Raw genomic sequence first — 23,366 nt, 5'->3', positions numbered from 1 at the left:
AAAAATAGTGAGGAAGGCTCCGGGGAGAGTCTTCCAGCCCTGCCCGGGGCTTACTGCGCACCATGTTCCCGGTCCTTAAGGAGCATGGGAAAACATAAACTTGTGCATTATGTCCAAGGGGGAGGGGGCTGTGGGTCAGATACCTACTGACCCACAGCCCCCCCCCCCCCCCCCCCGCACCAGTCCTGTGTTGCCCCAGCAAGCACAGACGATGAGAAGGAGCCAGACATGTCCAAGAGATAAAACTTTATGAAGGGGTAATAAAAAATGTAAAACAGCATACCACATCCACCATCGACTCTCCTTTGCAGTTTGAAAAGTCTGCATTTTTAATAGCTTTTCAGTATGTCCACCATCTCTATGAGGTCTTCCCAAATTCTCCAATATCGCTCATGTCCTGTCTAGTCCTCACCATTGTAGCAAAACACTGAACACAGTTATCAAAATATTGAATACTGCCAATTTTATTGAAATTAGACGTATTACTTTTACAAAACCTCACACACATACATCAGTCTGCACAAACACTATGCTCTTCTTACAATAATTGCACATCAGTTCAAAATCCTGGCCCTCCCCGTGGCCATGAGTGACAGAAAGCTTGGTGACAGGGTATCTGCATGGTGGTGGGCCTCTGGTTGAACATTTGGGATATCACACAGAAATTGAACAGCCGATGATCTGTTGGGTCCAGCTATATTTGCTTCAGCTCTCAGTCTAGGGGATAACTAGAGCAAGCGGGTCAAGGCCGATCACCCAGATGTTGAATAAAGACTATGTGACTCCTTCTTTCATTACAGAGCTTAGCATTGTAGTGGTTGATGTGAAATAAAGAAAACACAAATGCAACAGTTTGGCAGCGTCATCTCACCTATCACTTACTCAATTCAAACGAGTGACAAACGCTACGGCAGCTTTTCCTTAACTGGTGTCCTTTTGTGATTTGCAAAATGTAAATCTCAGTGGAGTGAGATTCAATTTGGGATGAGACACCAGGCTAACTTTTAGTCAACACTCAAAAAGAGTGGCTTTGTTATTTGGTTTCCGTTACCAAGGTCACCAACCCTTCTTTATAGAAGCTCTTCAACTGATTTTGTATATTCTACTAAAAACAAAGCTCTGATACAATATACAAGCCTCCCTCTTTAACTGGATAGGGTTATTTCTGGAACAGCTTGAAGAGAAAAAACATATCCATGTGCAAAAAAACATTCTATCTGTGAGGAAGGAATGTGACTTGCAACATCAAGAACACATGTACTGTACGTACAGCGAGGCTGTGCTTTGCTTCTGAACGCAAACAAGGCCCTTCAATCCAAAATGTCCTTCCGTCACATGTTTGCTTAAACAGATTATAACTACATAATTTCTTGTGCTGTCATGTATTTTTAAGGAGAGTGACTTAAATGGCACATTTTACAAAGAAAAACAATAAAAGAAATTCACAAAAGAAAAGAGCCGAGTATCTAATGTTGAGTGTGAGGCACGCAGCAGTCGATTTTTGTGTCACTCTTAAAATGTGTTTGGTGCAAATAAAGAACCAATGAATCCAAAACATGTAAACCCTTTATCCTACACCACATATCATCTTCTCTTAAGGAAATCCCTGTGGAAGAATCACTTTTTCACGACTTTCATCAACCGCTTTCCTATCTCCTTCATCATTGTGGGGGGAGGGATCTGTGGCGGGTGGGGGAGGTGTGGGGCGATGCCAGCTTCTCAGAGGAGGTGGAGGGCGGCAGGGCGGACTGCAGGTGCACCGTCTTGTGGAACAGTTTGTTGCTGATCAGCACCACCAGGGAGAAGAGACGCAGCTGGAAGTGGCTGTGTGGAAAACATCAATGTGATCAGTGGATTGGGCATTACAGAAACATATCGTTTTAGAAAATGTGTTTTAAGTTACACTCACTACTGCTTTGTTGGTGTCTTGGCCTCGTTAGCGCTGATGATGAAGAGAGGGAAGAGGATGGAGAACAAGCAGCCACTAGGTGGAAAAGAGAGAACCAAAAACAGTGAATACAGGAAGGGAAACCTAGCCTTCAGAAAACATGAGGGGATTTTTCAAGCAAAAATATCTTTGTGTTTTTGACTATTATTTACTAGTGGATTGTTGTCATGTACATTTTTGTTGTTGTTTTTGCTTTTGTGTGTGTGGAACATTATTGAGGAATACAAATAAAAAGGTGTGATTGGTTAATCTTAGTGATAATGGGCATAGAATAGTCAGTGAGATTGATTAGCATAATAATATGAATCTTAATTTATATAGCATTTTCCAAAAAAGGTTAACAAAGTGCTTTAAAGACACAAGTCCGAAAACATACAGCAGAACTACAAATGAGAAAGTTCAATGTAACCACAAAAAAAAAAACATAGATAAAGATGGAATCCTAAGAACAAACTAATTTGAAAAAAGCATTCGAAGAAATTCAATTTGAAAGTAACTTCTAGTGCTATCAAAATATTCATAGAGGGCAAATTCTGTAAAAAAACGTATTTTGGAATGACCAGACTAAAAGAAGTCAATCTGTTGGTCAGCTACAGAATTAACCTAATAACACATGCACTTTGATTAAAACATGGCACAGTGACGTGTGGACTAACGGCTTCGGGCCTTGTATATTGCACATGTCTTTTATTTTGAAAAGTGTTCCCCCTCCTGATTATGTTCACCTGGTGCCCTGTGTTGTCTCCTCCCCCCCCCACCTGGTCTAATTGCTCCCCCTCACCTGTGTCTAATTGCTCCCCCCCTTCCCTGTGTCTAATTGCTCCCCCTCACCTGTGTCTAATTGCTCCCCCTCACCTGTGTCTAATTGCTCCCCCCTTACCTGTGTCTAATTGCTCCCCCTCACCTGTGTCTAATTGCTCCCCCTCACCTGTGTCTAATTGCTCCCCCCTCACCTGTGTCTAATTGCTCCCCCCTCACCTGTGTCTAATTGCTCCCCCCTCACCTGTGTCTAATTGCTCCCCCCTCACCTGTGTCTAATTGCTCCCCCCTCACCTGTGTCTAATTGCTCCCCCCTCACCTGTGTCTAATTGCTAATTGCTCCCCCCTCACCTGTTGTCTAATTGCTCCCCCCCTCACCTGTGTCTAATTGCTTCCCCCCTCACCTGTGTCTAATTGCTCCCCCCGCACCTGTGTCTAATTGCTCCCCCCCTCACCTGTGTCTAATTGCTCCCCCCTCACCTGTGTCTAATTGCTCCCCCCTCACCTGTGTCTAATTGCTCCCCCCTCACCTGTGTCTAATTGCTCCCCCCTCACTGTGTCTATTGCTCCCCCCTACCAGTGTATAATTGCTCCCCCCCTCACCTGTGTCTAATTGCTCCCCCCTCACTGTGTCTAATTGCTTCCCCCCCCCTCACCTGTGTCTAATTGCTCCCCCCTCACCTGTGTCTAATTGCTCCCCCCTCACCTGTGTCTAATTGCTCCCCCCTCACCTGTGTCTAATTGCTCCCCCTCACCTGTGTCTAATTGCTCCCCCCTCACCTGTGTCTAATTGCTCCCCCCCTCACCTGTGTCTAATTGCTCCCCCCTCACCTGTGTCTAATTGCTCCCCCTCACCTGTGTCTAATTGCTCCCCCCTCACCTGTGTCTAATTGCTCCCCCCTCACCTGTGTCTAATTGCTCCCCCTCACCTGTGTCTAATTGCTGATTAGTGGGTGTGTATTTAGGCTCTGTGTTTCCTGTTTGGTGAAGGCTAGTGTGGGTGAGATCCTTGTGGCTGGTGAGATCCTTGTGGCTGGTGACTGTGTTCACCTGGGCAGCAATATTGAGGCTGTGTATTCTGTACCACAGCGATGAATAAATGCCCACACCGGGTTATATTTGAATTCTCTGCCTCTGCCTCCTTGCTTGGTCTGGGCCGCTCAACGGTCAGCTTCACAGGCACTAATGATTATTTTTTAATATCAATTCATGTGTTTTCCTGATTAATCAGGAGTGTTACCTGATGATGTAGGAGGAGGGCAGGGCTGTCAGCAGAGCCATGGGCAAACCAAAGCCGAAGTAATAGGGCCAGTTCCTCTCAATGTTGGACAGCCGTTGGTGCATCTCAACACCTTCAACAAACAGCCTCAGTAAGGTTTGAGTTCTCCATTCAGTCAGGATCATTTGGGTGTAGGATGTAATGTGAGCGTCTCACCATGGTTGAACCAGCGATACTCAAAGCAGTACAGGGAGTAGAGCAGAGACATGTGGAGGAGGCTCACCATCTGTCCAATGGCATCGATCGGGAAGAGGCTAACAATCACACCCTGCAGGATCACATCAGAGAATGTGAACATGTTCATCTCATTAGCTTTATCTTAGTGAGAAGAGATTTAGATCCTTGTGATAATTGTTCAAAATGATTGATCATGCTGATATTTTATGACGGTTTGAAAAGCTGATTGATTAAGCAGTACTCGTGATGAGTTGGTTTGAGAATGGTCCACAATAGCGTCATACATGTTATAATAAAGATCACTTTTTTTGTGTTGGTGTCTATTTTTTTGTAGTGTAGGTCTTTGTATTGTGTAATATTATGAACAAATGTAACCAGAGAAATGAATGTTGATCAAGTTGTTGTGCAAAAAAGTCCTTCAATACGTCAAAATGAAATCAACTCGATAAGTATGAAGGTATATAGCTTTTTCCTAATGATATAACTCTCGGAATCGAGAGTGTAGGAATATATTGTTTGGCCGACATGCTGGATAACTCTCGGTCATGAACGGCATTACTTTGTGATTTTGTCTGAAAACTGCTAGCATTTGCAAACTGAGCCAACATTTGGTGAATCTTGGCCTACAGTGACAGAACACAGAAGCAGCTTTCCTGCGAATGCTCCACTCAAACGTCCTGTGACTGAAGAGCATTAGACACTGATGTTCTGGCATAATGCTCTACAGTGGGATTTAGCAGCACTGACATACAGAGAGCCAGGGACATTCTTTTAAGGATATCAAGGTGTCAGTCTACACAAATGTACCTGAATGAGGAAGAGTGCCTGGAGAAGGAGGTTAAAGAGCATGTCTGCAATGATCTTGCTGACGCTGGGGAACGGCTGCGCTTTACAGCCAGACACTTCAAATGCTAGGTCAGCTATATCCTGCAACAGAGAGGAGCACATTCATATCTAGATCTGTGTCAACAAAGCATAGGAACACAGTCATATTCAGATTTCAATTGCTATTGCTTTGTGATGACAATATGACATTAGAGGAGCGACAAGTCATCTAATGTGCAATGAGATTATTTCAAAAACAATATTTTAATATGTATTTAATACAATTATTTCCATTTAAAAAGGACTAACAAAAGTCCTTAAGAGTTTTATGACAACATGCTTCAAGCAACTAGTCAGAATTTGCGGTTTATTCAAAGGCTTTTGTGTATGCTGTTGTGAGCCTGATGATGTGTCATAACAAAAATCTTCAGGTGACTCAGCAGATTTCAAGCAGCTGTTGTGTGGCAGCGGCGTCACAGGAGTACAGTTTAATGGTGACTTGTGCTTAACTCACTTCTCAATAAAAGTTTATAGCCTCAATATATTGACCTCGTTGGTGTTTTTTGATAAAGGATCAGTTTGACAAATTGCATATTATGAATGGACTTGCTTAACAAGTATAGGACAAGCAGGGCTGGCTTTATAATTCCCAGCTTATTTGAAGTCAGCTATATTTAACACCAACTCTATTCCAAAAAACATGTATAACCCTGACAATAGAGTGGCGCAGTGATGACACATTTTCTTGTTGGCTGACCTGGAAGTTAGCTTCGCAAAGGGCTCATCGATAAAAAAAAAGCAAAGGGATTGTTCCATTGAACTATAGAATTGGAATAAATAAGATCTGTGGTAAACACAAGTTTAAAAAATCCGCTGTGTTTATGACACGTAGAAGCTTCAGACATTAACCTGAGGTGTATTTACTGACACGTTTTTGTCGTGGACCAAAAAGTGAAAATCTCTTAAGCTTGTGTTAACCACAGATCAGGGATCTAACCAAAAACACGTTCAAAAAACTAAAAGATTCCGATTTGAGGGAACTGGAATTGGTAAAAAGCTAACTCATATCCAGCTTTAGGACTCATTCCTGCACAGCTCTATAACATATGATATATTATGGTACCTTGGGCAGCCATTTAAGACTCTTACTAGGGATGCAACTTCGTGGATATTGACTGCCAGACTGTGTAATGGAATCGATACATTGGTTTTGAAGTGCCTCATGCTCAGCCATCACATGACTACAGCCTAGCAGAGCAGAGCCTGACCTGGAACCAGATGGCGTTGACTATCTTGCTGAGGACGAACAGAGGGAGAACCCAGAGTGCGCTGAAGACGGAGGTCAGGAAGAACTCTAACCAGGACCACACACTTCCATGGAGGGAGGGGTCACCTGTAGCAAAAACAGCTTGTTGACTAACTGGTTCCTCACATAAGAGAACTTGCCCTAGAGTTACATACAAACATAAACGCTGTGTACTTACATACCAATGATTTTTGCTGTGAGAGCCTGCAGCAGGGGGATAAACACCCGGTAGAAGAGAAACAGACTGAGCTGGAGAGAGACAACACATACTATAGTTACTCTCCAACTCATGGTTCCTCTTCAAGAGGTACTAAAACAAAGTATTTTCATGTTTACATCAGCCTTAAAAAATGACATTAAATTCAAATACTAATGTTATATGTCTCACGTGGAACAACTTGTTTCACCTTTGAAATATTCAGTGGTGTGTGACGAGGCTGTGCTGTAACAGCAGGTAAACATATCTTACCCAGAACACTCCTCCATTCCAGGCACAGCACTGGAAGATCCTGCTGGCTACTTTGGGGTCACTGAACAAGAGAGTAAAACAATGTCAAATATTGTATGAATATTTGTTTCATTTAAAAAATGTTCCTTACTTAACCAGAAGCAGACAGACACATGGATTTCTGTTAGCACACTGAAGGCTTTTGGTTCTTTACTCAAAGGTATGTATGGTAACAGATTAGAGCTGCTTAGATGCATTTGTGCTACAATAACACGTGTCAATAAACATGGTATACTTTTGAATAAGCTTTGTTATGAAATTAAGATCTCTGTTGAATAAATTGTCAAACCATCATTAAAAAAAAAGTAGCATTTGGAGAATATTTCTCCTACCTCTTCATCTTTTTTTTCTCTGCTGCTATATAAACTCTTAAACCTTTATAAAATCATACTTTCTACTCTACTTTACATTTTTCATCTTTATGTGTTTTTGCTAAGAGCACCAGAAAAACTAACCGTGTGATGGCTTAAGGTATGGCTTATTGACCGCTGGAGGTTGTGGGAAAAGTGCATGTCACGTTGCAACTCCCAACATCCAGCTATTTAGAATTTAAGAGCGGCTAATTCATTTAAGTATTATCGTATGGTATCGTAATAAATCCTATAAACAACAATGACATATCCAGGCACAATAAAACATCCACGAGCATATGTCAATCTGGCTTAGTAAGAAAATCAATAGCATGGCAACCAAAATGTGCAGCTTTTATATGTCTTACTTGTCGGGTTTGCGCTCCTCGCTCTGGGCCCGTCTCTGTGCCAGGGCCCCACTGGCCCTTCTCCTCCGCTGCTCCTCTCTTTTCTGCTGGATGCGGGCATCCAGCTTGGAGATTGTTCCAATCCCCAATATGGAGTCCTTGATCCCCTAGAGAACCAGATGGAAAAAGAATACACAGTCACAGTGGTGTTACACGGTATTTGTTTATAACTGGAAAAATAGCCGTAATGGAGCTTTGCTATACCTCAATTAGTGCCTGTTAAACACAAGAATGACATTGATAATGGTTTTTGAGGACACATCCCATAACAATATTTAAGACTTGATGGTTCAAAAGGTGCTAAAACAACACTTTGTTTCTTCTGCCAGTTTGAAGGGCAGAAGAAGTAACTGAAGCTCTTTTAGGCTCAGGCTAAATCTGATACAAAAGTTGAAAAACCCAAGAGGCTGCTGCTCCAACACTGAAGTCTCCTGTTATTAATTAAACAAATTAAGACTAAGATAACGTTTTAACAGAAGCAGCTAATGTAAACTGGATTATTCAGAGTCTCTGGTTGCTCTAGTCAACATTACTGCAGTTTAATGTGCATATCAAAAATACAGTGATACAAATAAGAAATGTCATAATTGTGAGTTGAGTTCTAATATAATTTTTATATTATTTAACTATTTCTTATTTATTCTTATACGCAATTTAATTATATTGAACCTTTTGGGGTTTTATAGGAAGGTCTGAGACATGATTAATGATAATAAAATATATATCTTTAATTATTTAAAAAATAAACATTACCTTTGGACTCTTTGGGACATATTGACTTTAAAGCTGATTGTACACAATGATAAAGTTCAAGGGGAAAAACAAGTCCCTGGCGAAAAGCGTACGACTATCTCTGCATGTTCACAGGATATGTCTGACCCTTTTTGTAGACAATGTATGTGACACTTTAGTCTTTATTAAGGTAGCAGTTATTGTATAAATGGATATTAAAACATGCAAAGGTTGCATTTATGGTGCTGCTCTCCAGTTCTGGATGTGCACCACATGTTTTCTTGACTTAAATGTTTCGAACACCACTTTTAAACCAAAAACATCCATTTTGATCATCTTTTTACATTAAATTTGTAAGTGAATACATTATTTTTCATGCATCTGTATCCTTGTAAATAAATTAAACCCTTGTGCTTTGTTTCATGGCTTATGTACAGTGTGTGTGTGTGTGTGTGTGTGTGTGTGTGTGTGTGTGTGTGTGTGTGTGTGTGTGTGTGTGTCTTCTGACCGTCGCAACATTGCGGAGGAAGGCCCTGACGCTGTCTGTCATCTCTGGACCAGCTGCAGATCCATCAACTGCAGAAGGAGGGGGGGCTGGTGACTTGGTGGTCAGCTCTCATGGCAGGGACGAGCTCACCCAGTAACCTGCAACATCCAGGACAAGAGTTAGCGGTTGGAACTTTTTTAGGAATGTACAATAACCTTTAAAAAATGTAGATCTAACCACCAGAAGACTCACTTTGATATGCTTGTTAATACAGTTTCTAGATCATGAACATAGTGCATTTGTTTTTAATATTATATAAAGGCAGCTTTGTTTACTTAGTTTTCCGACCAAGGTCAACTTTATCCAACAGCATTAGCAGGATTTAGCATTCATGCAACTAATCATCACCTGTCTTTTTAGCAATAGCAACCTTGCATTTCTTATTTTCAGTTTTTCCATGTGTAGACATTACATTTTAACTTTCCATTATTACATAGCTTTTAATTTACTTCAAAGGAAAGTATTAGATGAATACACAAAAACATTCTTGTCAATGATAAACAGTGATATAAGACCTTATTGTTAACCTTTTGGTTGTATTACTTGCCTTGCTTGAGCCATTATATATATCCACATAACTGATGACAGAAAAGTAAGTGTGTAAGATGAAATGTTTTGTGAAATGTATACAATATCGATATCAAGGTATTTGATTAATTATATGGTGATATTTGATTGTCATATCCCCCAGCCCTAGTTTTAATAAAAGCGTGTTCTTTGTTCTGAACATTATAACTTTACGTTGTTTTAATACTAAGAATAGTTTTTGTGGCCCTTTAATATTAAATATAAATTAAAAAGAGACAAACAGGATACAAACTAGTTTCCCACTACATAGGGCCTACAGGTTTAATAATTGATGTTATTATTTAAATGAAGAAAGCATAGCTAACATCAATATCTTGTTAACTTCTGTCTTTTGATTTATGCATTATAATCAGAAAAGTCCCTTAAATTACTTCTCAAACATACTTGGTGTTGGTCAATAACACACGTCTGTAACACGGTTAAATTCAACCGTTAATTCAGACAGCGTCTTTCGGTAACATGACTGTGTGTAAGTTAACGTTAGCAATGGCTTCGTGGGTTAACGCTAGCTCATGGGTGATAGCAGGCAGTCAGGGTTAGCTGGCTGTCTCTGGTTTGCTCCAAAGCTATCACGTTTTTTTTATTAATGAAACCCTTTGTCATGTAGCTAGTCTGGTGAGCATGATGCCCCTTGTATCATATTAATTGACGTTCGTTTGGTTTAGTGCTCTGCTAGCTCCCCTGTCTGTGTTGCTAGCTAACAGTTACTGTTAACGCTTAACAACTAATGTAACTGTGTGTTTTTTTCCAAGACAACTCCCTAACCGCGGCGTATTCCTTACCTCATGCGACCAGCCTGCGGTATTATTAACTTCGGGTATTCTTTCTCTTCCCCCTTAATGTGAAAACAACAACACTAAACATTCACTGCCAGCAGCCAGGGCCGTGCAAATTTGCAAAACATATTGCGCAAGCTCCGACTTCTGAAGGACCATGGGAAGTGTAGTCCTCCTTACTGAAGGATGAAGCCAGATGAAGGGAATTATGGAGGACGGAACATGACTTAAGTATAAATAAATAAATGTATGAAGAAATACAGGAATAAATAAATTACGTACATAAATACAGGAATAAATAAATAAATACGTAAATAAATAAATAAATACAGGAATAAATAAATGACGAAATAAATACAGAAATAAATAAATGTTGAAATGAATACACAAATAAATAAATAAAAGAATAAATGCATAAATAAATATGGAAATAAATACATCAATGTATAAATAAATAAATGTCGAAAATAAAACAGAACACACGTTATTATTATATATCTTTCATTTATTTCTACATTTACGCGACATACATTTATTTATTTATGTATTTATGTGTCCGTATGCTAATGAGGTGGGCGGTCCTAACCTCAGTCTGAAGCAGGATTCGCCAATTGTTGGAGCCAGGCAGAAGCAATAGATTTGTGGCAAGTCACATCATGTCGAGCTGAGCCAAGTCCTCTATACATCGTTCCACACGAAACTGGACATAATCTTTTGGTTCTCCGTTCTCTAAATGGTCCGCTAATGATCGTAAATGATCTCCAATGGCTCTTAAATCAATATCCATAAATAAACCTTACAACCTGTGGATAACCATGGATGTATAAAGATAAGGGCTAAACAGTAAAGCTCCTGCATTCGAATCAGCCGCGGTTATCCAGGCGTTAGTAGTAGAGCCCTCTGCCAGAAATGATCACACACTCCTGTAACCAATCCTGCTTCAGACTGAGGTTAGGACCGCCCACCTCATTAGCATACGGACACATAAATACATAAATAAATAAATGTATGTTGCGTAAATGTAGAAATAAATGAAAGATATATAATAACGTGTGTTCTGTTTTATTTTCGACTTTTATTTATTTATTTATACATTGATGTATTTATTTCCATATTTATTTATGCATTTATGTATGCATTTATTCTTTTATTTATTTATTTGTGTATTCATTTCAACATTTATTTATTTCTGTATTTATTTCGTCATTTATTTATTCCTGTATTTATTTATTCCTGTATTTATTTATTAATTTACGTATTTATTTATTTATTCCTGTATTTCTTCATACATTTATTTATTTATACTTAAGTCATGTTCCGTCCTCCATAGTATGGGACCTTTAAACTCCGAAAGAATATGTCCCTCTTTCTGAAGATGTAATGATTTATCTTGCCCGCTAGATGGCGGTGTTTAGCTGAGTGTGTTTGACTACTACACTAACAGTGTATTTGTGTTATAGAGAAAGGTGTCTTCTATAATAGCAGAGGACAAGGAGAATGTTTCAAATAACGAAACAGCCTACATCTCTAACACTCTTTATTTACCTTCACTAAAGGAAATGTTTTATATTCTTATAAAAATAAAGGGCAGTGTGTGGGGAGCACTGACATTGAGGGTCACACAGGGCTAAAAAAAGGATGTAAATCACATTATAGTCAAGATGAACATGAACATGATACAGCAGTGTGGTCGTTGCACACTTTTCTAAAAATGAACACAGGTAAAACTCTGCAGCATTTAACATCTGATTTATCCGTGTCTAAAACACAAAATGCACTATATTCTGAGGTGCTTGACTATATGGCCATTATTAATTAATAAAGAAGTCATTTTCTCCCTGTGTCAATATAGGTTAAAAGAGACAAACATATCCAGCAGCTTTAAATAAAGCACTTAACATTAGCTGACAAACACACTAGCACATCAATAATCACAACCCAGTTATATAAAATATTCAATTCTGAAATGGGCCATTACGCATAACATTTACTTTTGGTACCTGAATTATATTTTGATGCCAATACTTTTGTAGTTCTTCCTGAGTACGATTTTGAAATCAGTACTTTTACTTGTAACAGAATATTTTTTATAGTATTGCTATTTTTACTCAAGTAAAACATCTGAGTACTTCTTCCATCACTGCTTTACCCAATACAGTCTATAGGTAAAACTACAGAAGAAGAAGTCATGTGATATGTGTAACCGGTTAAACTTCCTGTTGTTAATTCACTTCATGGAAACATATTTGGTGAAACGTTAACACATTTTTGCTCAATAATAAACTTAAGGAGGTTTCTATGACTGTAAGAAATAAACACCAGAAATTGAATTAATATCATGGGGGTATCTGTATCCCACCTCCTTTTTCCTTTTCTTTTACTACTTTCAAAAATGGTGATCCTATCCTAACATCCTCTCCCAGGGCTTATACAAAAATATTGGATATCAGAATGCTTACATAATTAATTATAAAACATACAATAATGTTTAAAGACAGTATTTAATTGTTTCAGTGCCATTCATTTTTCAGTGTAAATACAACCTTTTTGAATGCAAGTGTAAGAACATCAATGTTTCAAATTTGAGTTCATGTTTTGTTTTCAATACAACTTTTAACCTGTTAAGCCCCGAGCCTGTTTTTCAGGTCTCAGGCTCGAAAATGACATTCCCAGAACAAATGACCATATCTTCCCTTCTAAAAGGGTTGTACATTAATAATCTTTTTTCTCAAAGCAAGGTTACACCTGTGAGTTGGATGTAGAAGTGTCAGAATCAATATAGATGTTTTTATTTTAAAGTAAATTCAGATTGAACACAGTAAAAAAATGTAAATTATTGTGTCCGTCCAAAAAAAATAATACTTATGGTGAAAACCACCCTTGAATGATGGGATGGTAGACTAAAAGCTTTAGGAATCCAAACTACAACATACAATAAGTACCCTGTATCAAGATTGATGCAAAACAAGTGAAATTTGACCTTTTTAGAGAGATTTAGCACAAAAAAAACACTTCTGGGGTCATTTGGGTGGATTTGACCTATCTCTGGTCCCCCTTGCTCGATTTTGCTGATTGACATCTCTTTCTAACCGTCAGAGCCAATGGAATCGAGGGGAACTCCCACATACTCCTTATTTGGTAATGTGTGTGTGTTAGACTGACGCATAGCCAAAACCGTAAACTGCGATAACTCTGGTGGCTACCATTAGCAGCTAATTTTTACTCTCCGATTTTTACATAAAAATGGAATTATGGATTATATATTCAAAAATATTATTTCACAGAAACATTATCAACCTATGGATTAACCGATTCAGCCGCGTTGTTTCTCGTTTTAATGCCATTGAACACGTCTTTTGATCAGATTGACAGCTACGGTGAGACGATCTCCCGTAAAAGCTACGTAAGGTACGTGTTGTGATGTCTGTGTTTGCTTCCCCTGTCGCGAGTTCGGATCACTCAGTGATGATATATATACCTAAATAATCTGTGGAACCTCAGCTTTAATCGGATATCTTGTATGTGCAGCTACGATAAGTAATAAGGGTATCTTTTATCTTGAGTTCTGTGCCAATGTCCGTTAGCATTTTTCGCTCAGGGGTAATTTAGATGCTTCTTATGAGACTTGTGTTTTGTTTTGGTAAAAATGGTTTGTATCGTCAGTTAGCTGAGATTATTCCCGTTAATCTGGTATAACACATTAATAGGTTCTTAAATATTAAGATGCCATGAAAAGGCAACCTGCCCAGTGTCGTGAAAAGAAAAAAAGAGCCCCCGCCGAGGGGGGCTTTGGGACTTAACAGGTTTTAATGGCAGAATTGAAGGTCACTATCACTGTAAAGGTTGGGGATGTAGAGAGAACAAGGTCATATCATCCTTATTGCTTGAGGAAATGTAGGGGTTCATATCCACCTGAGGACAAGTTCACATTCTTCAATAAAACACACATTATACATCATAGGCTTTTAAGCCTGATTCTGGTTATTTCTCAAATCTTACAAATTTACACCAAACAAATTCAAACACGTTCAACTATAATCATAATTATAATTCTGGCAATGTGTGGAGGGCTTTGAAATAGCCACTTAGACAATTGTATAGGGAGATAAATTGTAATAGTGAAATGATTAATCTCAATCCTCCATAATGTTTGCCTGTGTCTATGCAGCACACCCTTTACACGTTCACAGCCTATGATGGTATGGCCCAAGTTAATATACAAATATATCTGGGTCATTATTAGTAACCCTTGAATATAAATACAGGCACAGCAAAAACATGCCTAAAGGAGTGCAACACAAGACTAAAACCCCCAAAGGTGCAGATACATGATACAAAATAGATTCTAACCCTCTGTGTATCACCAAAACCTGATTGTCATTGTCACACATTAAAGTGAGTGTTTTTCTCACTGTGCTCAAAACTCAGTGCATCTCTATCACGACTGTCCATCTGGTAAGCAGGCAAGGTAGGTCAGAAGATTTCATCATCATCATCATTTCTTCCTCATTATAGCTACCAGCAGTCTGAGCCCCCTTTCTTCTCATATCAGTTGGAACACTTCATTTAAAAAGTTGTGTACAGTACTGACACCCTCTGCAGCTCCCCTTGCAGTCCTGCTTTTTCTGTTTCCGGCAAAGCATGGCCTCAGTCCTTTGTCTTGTTATATTAGGAGAAGTCATTATATGCCACCTTGAAAATGCGTTCAGGAGAGTTCAGTGTAACAGGTTCTCTGCCATGCTTGGAGCTCCCCCCCTTTGGCACACACCAGCAGGTAGGACTCACTCGTCACCTGTGGCAGGCGAACCTGGAGGACAAAAGAACAGCTTATTTCTTTCAAATTGATTGAAATGAACTCATATAAAGGATTCATTTTGGCCTAAAATATTGTCTTGTGCTGATGTATACTGTATTGCATTTACAACACCAAAAGTTAAACCATAATAGTAATGATAATAATTCACAGTAGAGTCGATCCTTTTGGGTTTTTTCCTCTCCTAGTGTGTTATATAGGTTTTAGTGCATGTAAATGGTGTGCAAAGGCTACAATCCCTGTGTTCCCTCCAGAGGGAGTTTCTCTCCCCACACACAATGATAGATTGCAGTCTGAGTGTTTTGTGTACCCTGTGGAACAGGAGCAGGTGTCGGTGGAGAGGAATCACCAGCGGGTAATGGCAGGCAGGGGGCGCTCTCTCCCTCTGTAACACATGCAAGTCAGACTGGTGAACAGACAGCAGCTTTATAGAAACATAAACAAATATTCTGCTATTGATAAGTGCTTAGTCAGCTGTACACATCGTATGTCATACAGTACAACCTTCTGTTTGCAAGCCTTACTTACGCCACAGATGCAGAGATTCACCAGAGAATCCAACAGGTTACATGCTGCTTAAAAAGAGTTTTGTTTTTCCATGTCAGGCAGAGAAAGAGAACATGAAAGAGGAAAAAAGTTAGGCTTACATCCCTTGGTGCGTCCACACAGTGGGCAGGCAGAGCAAGAGATGCTGGGCAGAGACTCAGTGCTGTGATTGGAGGAGAGAGAGGAACATCAGAGCCCATGATGTGTGGCGGCGCTGCTGCTGCAGCAGGCATTCAGCCTTTGGGTGCACTGCTGGCCAGCCAGATTTGTAATAACACAAAGAACAAAACAAAAAAACAGTACATCTCTGTGGTGATGAAAGGACGACTGTGTGCAGGTTAATGGAGGGACAGAAGTGATGGAGAGAGCAGCAGCTGAAGTGAAGAAAGCCTTTTTATCGTCACACATGGAGCGAGGCATGTGTTTTTTTTTCCACATGGCTTTGCAACAGGAGTTTTGGTTATTTTTCATGCCACTGTTATCCATCAGCCCAGCAGCAGGAAGACCCTCACCGCTGCCTCTTTAAAAAGCTCATGACACCGTATTGACTCATGGAAAGGGGCTTCCAAGTTCATGCATACCAAGGCTATTCTTAGAGTGAATATTTATCACCATGTTCTGACTGAGCGCTCCAATATAAGCAGATGCTGCCAGCACTGTGAAGCCGTGTGTTTATTCAGAGTTGCTCATATTGTTTGGAACTCGCTCCACCTCACATTTATATTGTTCTTAAGAGACTCAGGACTGTAAAGTAGTACTTGGGTCATGTTGATGTCTGTGTGATTAGGTCATGTTACTGAAATACCTGGCATTCTGAAAGCAACGGATTTTTAAATTTGATCTTGACAAAAACGACATGTCTACCTATATATGGCCATGACCTTTAATGTAATTTACATCAACAGTTCCAACATCCCTATGTGTAGCTTTACAGTAATACTATGATTCATTGTCATATAATGATTGCAATTTCATGACTGTGTTCTTTGCAGTGTTCAAATCTAATGGTCCCTGCGGTCTCATGGCATGACTGCATACAATATAAAGTGAAACAGAGCGGAACAGAGGATGATGAAGATGATGGTGTGAAGAGGAAGCAGGGCTGTTGATCCCTTGCCTGTCTCTGTGGGGGCTCTCCAGTCCTGCATCTCCCCCTTCAACCTCTCCATTTCTTTCTCCAGCTCACAATATCTCCTCTCTGCCTCCTGTAACCGCCTGGTGGGTAAAGAAGGAAGACTGTGAGTTTCATCATATGTTATTATTGTTGTTGTTTTATTTCTCAAGTTGGGTTGGGATGATGTATTGCCTTTGCAATGGATATTTAATTTGAAGGGTCAAATATATGTAGTTGACCTACTGTATACCTGTACTTTTTCTAGTTTGCGAATGTTTCTAACAGTATTCTTTTCTTACAAACAGTTAAATAAGTAATTGCTTAAAATAATAAATATATATATATGACATAAACATCATTTTTCAAGCTGTAGGATTCCAGAGTTTCTCCCTGGATGGATACCTGATCCTGAGACCTACAGCCCAAACACTTTACACCTATTCATCTCTCTACCCCAGGGCACCAATGTCCACAGTGTATGTGTCAATAGAGCTCACATCTACAGTAAGCTCTGCTTGACAGTTAAGCATGACCAACAGATCTCTGAAACCATCCAGTGCTGGTGTGTTGGATCAGACACTCACTCTTTCTCATTGAATTGGCAATATGGAGTGACGTTGTAGCCAGAAATAGTCTGCGGACATTCCCAAATTATAAACATTGGGTTAATGCAGAAGTCAGTGCTAAACTTAAAGCATGGACCTACACTTACAGAAAATCCAGGGATTTAGAGCTTATAGCAGTGCTAAGAGACAATACAATGACAAGGAGTTATAGAAATCTAACTACCAGGGCACCAACACGTGGTACAAAAGAAGAAAATAACACAGCGATGAGGTATTGTCTACATTACTCCCAGATGAATGATTAACTTAAATTGATTAAACCTGGAAAACCTTCCAGGCTGAGGAGAACCTGTGCCCACTAAATATATCTAAGGCACCTTGACATCACACCCCCTCCCTCCCTGACCCAGTGGACGCACTATGGAAAGCAATATCATTAAGATGAACCTAATCTTTTTTTATTTAAACTTAACATTATTGCTTTCAACTAACCTAATACAAATATGTGTATCATCTCAAAAATATTGTTGAGATAATACATTTAATTATTGTCAAAGTTTCGTTTTTTTCAGTGTACTGATTAAAAATAATCGGGACTCAACTGCTCCAAGTAGTTTAGTCTATGGATTGGGCAATGAGGGTATTAGTATCAATTGATACCTCTGCAAGTCTTCATGGAGTCCGGATATTTGGTCGGTCTCCTCCACATCCTCCCTCATGCTCCTCCTCCTTTCCTCAGTGGTGGTGTGGGTGGATGCAGTTTGGACACTTGCTCTAATGTGAGTGGAATCTCCAGCAATGCAGACAGCTCATCGGCAGATTGTCTGTGAGCTGCCACTTGCTGACTCTTGCATTCGAACCATGGGTAAACCAAAATAAGGCCCAGCACAATGAGGACAACCAGCTGCATAATAATTTATAGTAATCATGAAAGGTACAGTCAAATCATGCTGCATACACTGTAGGTTAACTGGTGCAACCTGACAACAGACAAAGGGTCCTTCTGAAAGACTTCAGGGGGATGATGTCTCACCAGTTTCTCCGGTGTGTAACGGCTCTCAACAGTCCCTGAGACTTGAGTGGTCAATCTGCATCATGATTCTAGACTGCGGTCGATGGCACCCTGTCTGACTATAAAAGAGAGAGCAATTGTAGAATATTATCAGGTAACTCCGGAATCGATTCTTTCTAAAAAGCCGGTTTTAACTCATTGGATGCCACAAAGCATCAACCATGAAAATAAGTTTACCAGGTTTTCGGTGTAAGAGTATCCACAAAAGCCAAGTGCACCCCAATTGGAGCTCTGTCCATTACATCAGACAGCGTCTCCTGCAGGACACAACAGATACAAATAACCAGCTGGTGTTGTTTGTGTTAGAAAGTTGAACTGAGTCCTGACTCGTGTGTAAGGCTAAATTTGTTCGCTAATAAAGCACTTGTTTACAACGTGCCTGAGAAGCGCTCATCCGTAAATTTCACATTTAACATGGCACTCTCCCTGGGTCCTCAGTTGTATACCCATCAAGTGTAAGGTCGAACGACAACTACTAAAAAAATATTTCCAGTAAATCCCCTGTCCCTCATTCTTGTCTAAGTTAAACGGGATTGTCTAAATACATTGGCTTAGTGTAACATAACATACTGCGAATAAATATGTCCCATACATATAATAGCTTGCACTTGACACTTAATCTACTCCAGAATGTCCAAACAATGAAAAAGAAATCATGCATACACACATATGATTGCGTAGGTCAGACTTTTTTAGCTGAGGTAAACCTGCATGGCTTTTTACCTACAGCTATACAGTATACTATTATTTACACCCCCAGTCTCACGGCATTTCATGTTATAGTCACGACATTTATTTAATCTATTGATTCGTGTTCACCCAACAAGATTTCCCCCTTTTTTTTCAGTGTCACACAGACCGATTTTAAAGCAATATATTTCTATTGGTAGTATGTTTCGTGCCTGTACCACGTCTTTTTGTCCGGTCGGGTCTTGGAAGACCGGAAGCTGTGTGGTTCAGAAAAAACATTTTATTACTCAATATCAAGCCACGATTATTGTTTTTATTTTAAATCGTAAAATGTCGGACTTTTTTTGCCGTCCGTGAGGAAAATAAATGGGGGCTCAGAGCCTCAGAATACTGAAATCTGTATTTTTTTTCCATGTAATTTGTTATTCTTTTCTAAATAAACACCTGTTATCCTTGTTTTATTTATTTGTTTAATTCTATAATATCGGGCTTTTTTGCCGTCCGTCAGGAACTGAATTTCAAAATAAAGTCACCGGAAACAGACATAGGCGATACACACCCACTTAACTGATTACCCAAGATCCTCAGCTATGGTTGAAGCTCGGTGATTGGATGTTTTAGCCGCAATGCACGTTGGGATATGGTGTTAATGCGATATGAAATACACTATCAACAGAATTGCGTTGCCAGGCAACAGCTTGGGGTGAAAACAGTATTTCCGGTCTCGAAGTTTGCATAGTAATCTGCAGTACTCGTCAAATAAAAACATCAGTTTATCCTTGTTAATTACACAACATTGATTGGTTTAAATTGTTACAATGCTTTTGTGTTTTCCCCCTTCGATTCTGAGAAATAAATAGTTTTTTTTTTCGCTGTTTAGGATGGCTGAAGACACTAAACTACCCATAATCCTCAGCTATCGTTTTGGGACTACAGTCCCTTTGCTGGACAAACCCCATGATTAATCTTCAAAGCATCTGTGATTGGATGTTGGAGTGGCAGTGTGCCAGGTTACACCGAGCGTCAAACAGCTCTATGAAATGGAATGAAACCACGGCAGACTATCCAAAACTGGACTCGAACGGGTTCCAGCCCCCCCCCCCCCAGAACTACACCATGCTTGCTATTGTGTTTCGCAACATGTTCTATGGGAGGTCTCTACTGGGAATTGTAGTTTTTTAAAAGATGTGTTCGTATTTCCCATAATTAGAAGTTGCCCGTATTAAAACTGTGTACACCCCTGGAGGTTTAGGTGATAAGAAACACATTGGTGTTATCACATTTAAAACATATCGGTTAATAAATGGGTGAACATTGCTTGTGTCCATAATGGGAAGCAGGTGGCGGTTCTACGGGGTGCAAGGGGTGGCAGCTGCCACCGTCAGAAAAATGCCTTGCCACCCCAGTTGACAGCTTTGTTTTGAAAGAAAAGTTGTGGCTCATCGGAAAATCTCTAATGTCCGAGTGCAAGTGAATGCAGCACAAGACGCGAGCCTTGTAACCCCTCCCCCGGCCCTGGCGCGAGCGTGGAAATATGATTGGCGGCGATTTAATTTGAACAGGAGGACAGCACAAAACGAGAAGCATTTCGGATCCAAGTAGACGGAAGGAATGAGGTATTTGCGGAATTGCGGTCTACAATGACAGAGAAGAGCCTGTCAAGTTTGGCTGTACTCAGTGTTAGAGAATATTTCTTTCTCTCTTCCTAAGTGTCAAATAATAATTCTTCCTTACTCCTAGATATTTAACATTTACTGTGTGTTTACATTATGATCAGCCCTGCTCCTTATCTTCCGTTAAGGAATGTGTTTGATGCAGTCGTATGTTGATACTAGGTTTTACAGCTTGACCTACAGGGCATAGGGAGGGTTTACGGCTGTGGGAACGCTGGCTTTCTAAGCTCCACAGATGTTTACGCCTCCCTCAATATGCTGATTAACTCTCTGTAAACTAGTTAAAAGGTCTATCGAGATAGGCTGATCAGAATTGACATGACAACCCACCCGTGCAGTCAGAACCTTTTGCTGCTGTGACTTGTGATATGAATTCTCCGGCCGTTGACTTGTAATAAACTTCATTGTTTGACATCAAAGCTCCAACTCTCCTTGTGTCTCTCTGAGTCCTGACTCTCCATTGCTGTAGAAGTTTCCCTTACAAATTGGCGTTGTCGGCAGGATACCAATACATCTTCAGAACTGGTAAGTGTAATTTCCAAATCCACATTTGGACATTGCCTTACCAGAATCTGTGATTGACGGTATCCTAAAATTACCCTGTGAAAACTGAGCGGTTTGTGTTTCATTTTTTTGGTTAATGAATATTTGGCTGATTGGCCTCTGTGCATGCCTGCTTGGGACGAAAGTACCATACAAGCATGCACAGCTTATGTTCAGAGTAGCCTTAAAGAAAGTGGAGCTTCTGTAATGAAAGCAATGTAAAGATTTTGTATTGGACAAATCGCAGAATTCTAGGGGTTTCAGCGGCCAACACAAGCAAGTTAAAAATAAGCAGCCCGAGATATTTCCCCCCATCGCCTCTCTAAACACGGCTCCAGCAGTAGCCGCGGGTGTGTGTGTAAATATTCCCCCCGTGTCTGGGTGGCTGGAGCCGTGCAGCTGAGAGGAAGAAAGGTCAACAGCTTTTTGTCTATATCTTTAACTCACACCACAGCCATCTCTAATTAAAAACGAGATGGTCTAAAAGCACTCGTTGTTTGTGACCGTCTTCTACATTGCTGGCAAGGCTGGGGCAGCGCGAGGTGCGTGCATCATCCGATGTGCCACAGCTCTCTACTCTGCTGGAGGAACATTTCCTACGTTGCTTGGAAACGTTCCCTACGTTGCTGGACCAGCTGGTGGCCGGTCCGGGGTGCATACATAAAATGATAGGCTAAATGATCACGGGTGGGCAGTGGCAAGCAAGTGTAGAACAAAACTGTGTTTCATCGTTGTGATGAACTCGATGGCGGGTGTATAGGCTGGTCGTGTAGGACTACAGTTAACTGGGCTGTTGTTGGAGAGAAAGGGTAGCGGAAAAAAGTCTATGTTCTCCTGGTCGGGGATCATAGCGCCACTAGAATAGAGTAGTGGGTGTCGCAAGAGGAATAAGCTAGTTATCGCTTTTGGACGGTCCTTCAGGCACGATCTTAGCACTTGTACAAGGGTGGATGCGCGAGTAGGTGCTCCATTTCTATAATTCCCTACCCCCTCTGAAACCTCTTAATTCGGACTAAATTGAGCTGGATGAGCTTTGCTGTCGCGCTGGTGTTTATTGCGAGTTCATGTTTGTTTGTCTAATTGTTTCTATATTGGTTTGTCCCGCCGTCTTGTGTATGCTTTGTAACAACTAATAATGAATCAGTCCATAGCCAGGGTAAAATGAACTAAACTTTAGTTATCTCACCAAAATTAAATGACTTGAGAAAAATAAATAATGTAAAGATGTAAAGCAAAATTATATATTATGGTATAAATGTGCTGCAAATGTGCTGCAAAATTAAAATAAATAGCAAAAGAATGTGCAGAGGAAAATGTAAACAAGAAGCACACTGTTCAGGGTGTGCGCTGTAGGTGTAAGAAGAAAATAAGATGATATTGCTTTAACAATACATTTTAAATTGTATTGCTGGTATGTTAAGATATCTTTGTGAACTTGTATACACCCTATGCCCGTCTTACACCCTGAGACCCTCAGAGGCATCACTGCTGGTCGTAAATACCTGCCTGAGGAGATCAGGGTTACAAAAAAATCTGTCTGCTCAATTAGGTCAATGTTGTATTATTTGTTTAATTTATTCTTAATCTATGTATTGTATGGTAATAATGAATAAAACGTAGTGTATTGAACACATTCCGAAACAAAGCAGATAAGACGGAACTAGACTCAGACATAATACTAATTGTTGTTGAAACCTTTTGCGCTGTTGCTGCAAAATGGAAACTTTGTTGATTATCTGTTACAACTGGCCACTGGAATCAGATACTTAATATAAGTTGAAGTTCAATTACAGTTTTTAAATATAGTTTAACATTCTTTATTAAACTGCTTCAAATTATTTCTAGTACAATTGGTCTACAGACATTACTACAATTCTAATAGTTGTTAAACTACTGAGCTTATGAACAATAGAGTAAAGGTCGCTGGTTAAGCCAGGATCAATATATTTGTTGAGGTTTTTATTGTGTGCATAATAAATGTGTTAAATGAATTGAGCAATTTTTTTTAAAGGAGTATAATGTTGCAATCTCTTTAAGATAAGTAATTGCAGTTCCAAGATAGATGTTGCTTTCCCTGGGCCTCTCCTTCACAGGCCCACACAATAAATCATGAGACTTCCAAATCCTAACAGACAGAGATCAGTATC

The 23,366-nt window shown here is 39.9% G+C and overlaps 2 protein-coding genes across 2 annotated transcripts in view; both read right to left on the bottom strand.

Moving 5' to 3' along the window:
- Positions 1-446: 446 nt before the first annotated feature.
- On the bottom strand, positions 447-10,364 carry ei24 (EI24 autophagy associated transmembrane protein). Its single transcript, XM_034226846.1, has 11 exons — positions 10,209-10,364; positions 8,800-8,936; positions 7,521-7,666; positions 6,764-6,824; positions 6,477-6,543; positions 6,257-6,381; positions 4,971-5,090; positions 4,143-4,254; positions 3,948-4,059; positions 1,910-1,984; positions 447-1,824 (listed from the first exon to the last, which is right to left on the bottom strand). The coding sequence occupies exons 2-11, from the start codon at positions 8,839-8,841 to the stop codon at positions 1,662-1,664; spliced, it is 1,023 nt and encodes a 340-aa protein (XP_034082737.1). The 5' UTR covers positions 8,842-8,936; positions 10,209-10,364; the 3' UTR covers positions 447-1,661.
- Positions 10,365-13,832: 3,468 nt separating this feature from the next.
- The window catches only part of LOC117553032 (myotonin-protein kinase-like), a 40,092-nt gene continuing 30,558 nt past the window's right edge, over positions 13,833-23,366 (bottom strand). Inside the window, 9 exon segments of the mRNA XM_034226783.1 lie at positions 13,833-15,009; positions 15,326-15,421; positions 15,663-15,724; positions 16,679-16,776; positions 17,902-18,008; positions 18,011-18,054; positions 18,057-18,086; positions 18,275-18,372; positions 18,491-18,570. Of these exon segments, the coding sequence (XP_034082674.1) occupies positions 14,908-15,009; positions 15,326-15,421; positions 15,663-15,724; positions 16,679-16,776; positions 17,902-18,008; positions 18,011-18,054; positions 18,057-18,086; positions 18,275-18,372; positions 18,491-18,570 (717 nt within the window). The 3' untranslated portion in view covers positions 13,833-14,907.

Source organism: Gymnodraco acuticeps, unplaced genomic scaffold (genome assembly GCF_902827175.1).
Source record: "Gymnodraco acuticeps unplaced genomic scaffold, fGymAcu1.1, whole genome shotgun sequence".
NCBI classification, from domain to species: domain Eukaryota; kingdom Metazoa; phylum Chordata; class Actinopteri; order Perciformes; family Bathydraconidae; genus Gymnodraco; species Gymnodraco acuticeps.
The sequence above is the reverse complement of the archived record's forward strand: the minus strand, read 5'-3'. Positions and strand labels throughout refer to the sequence as shown.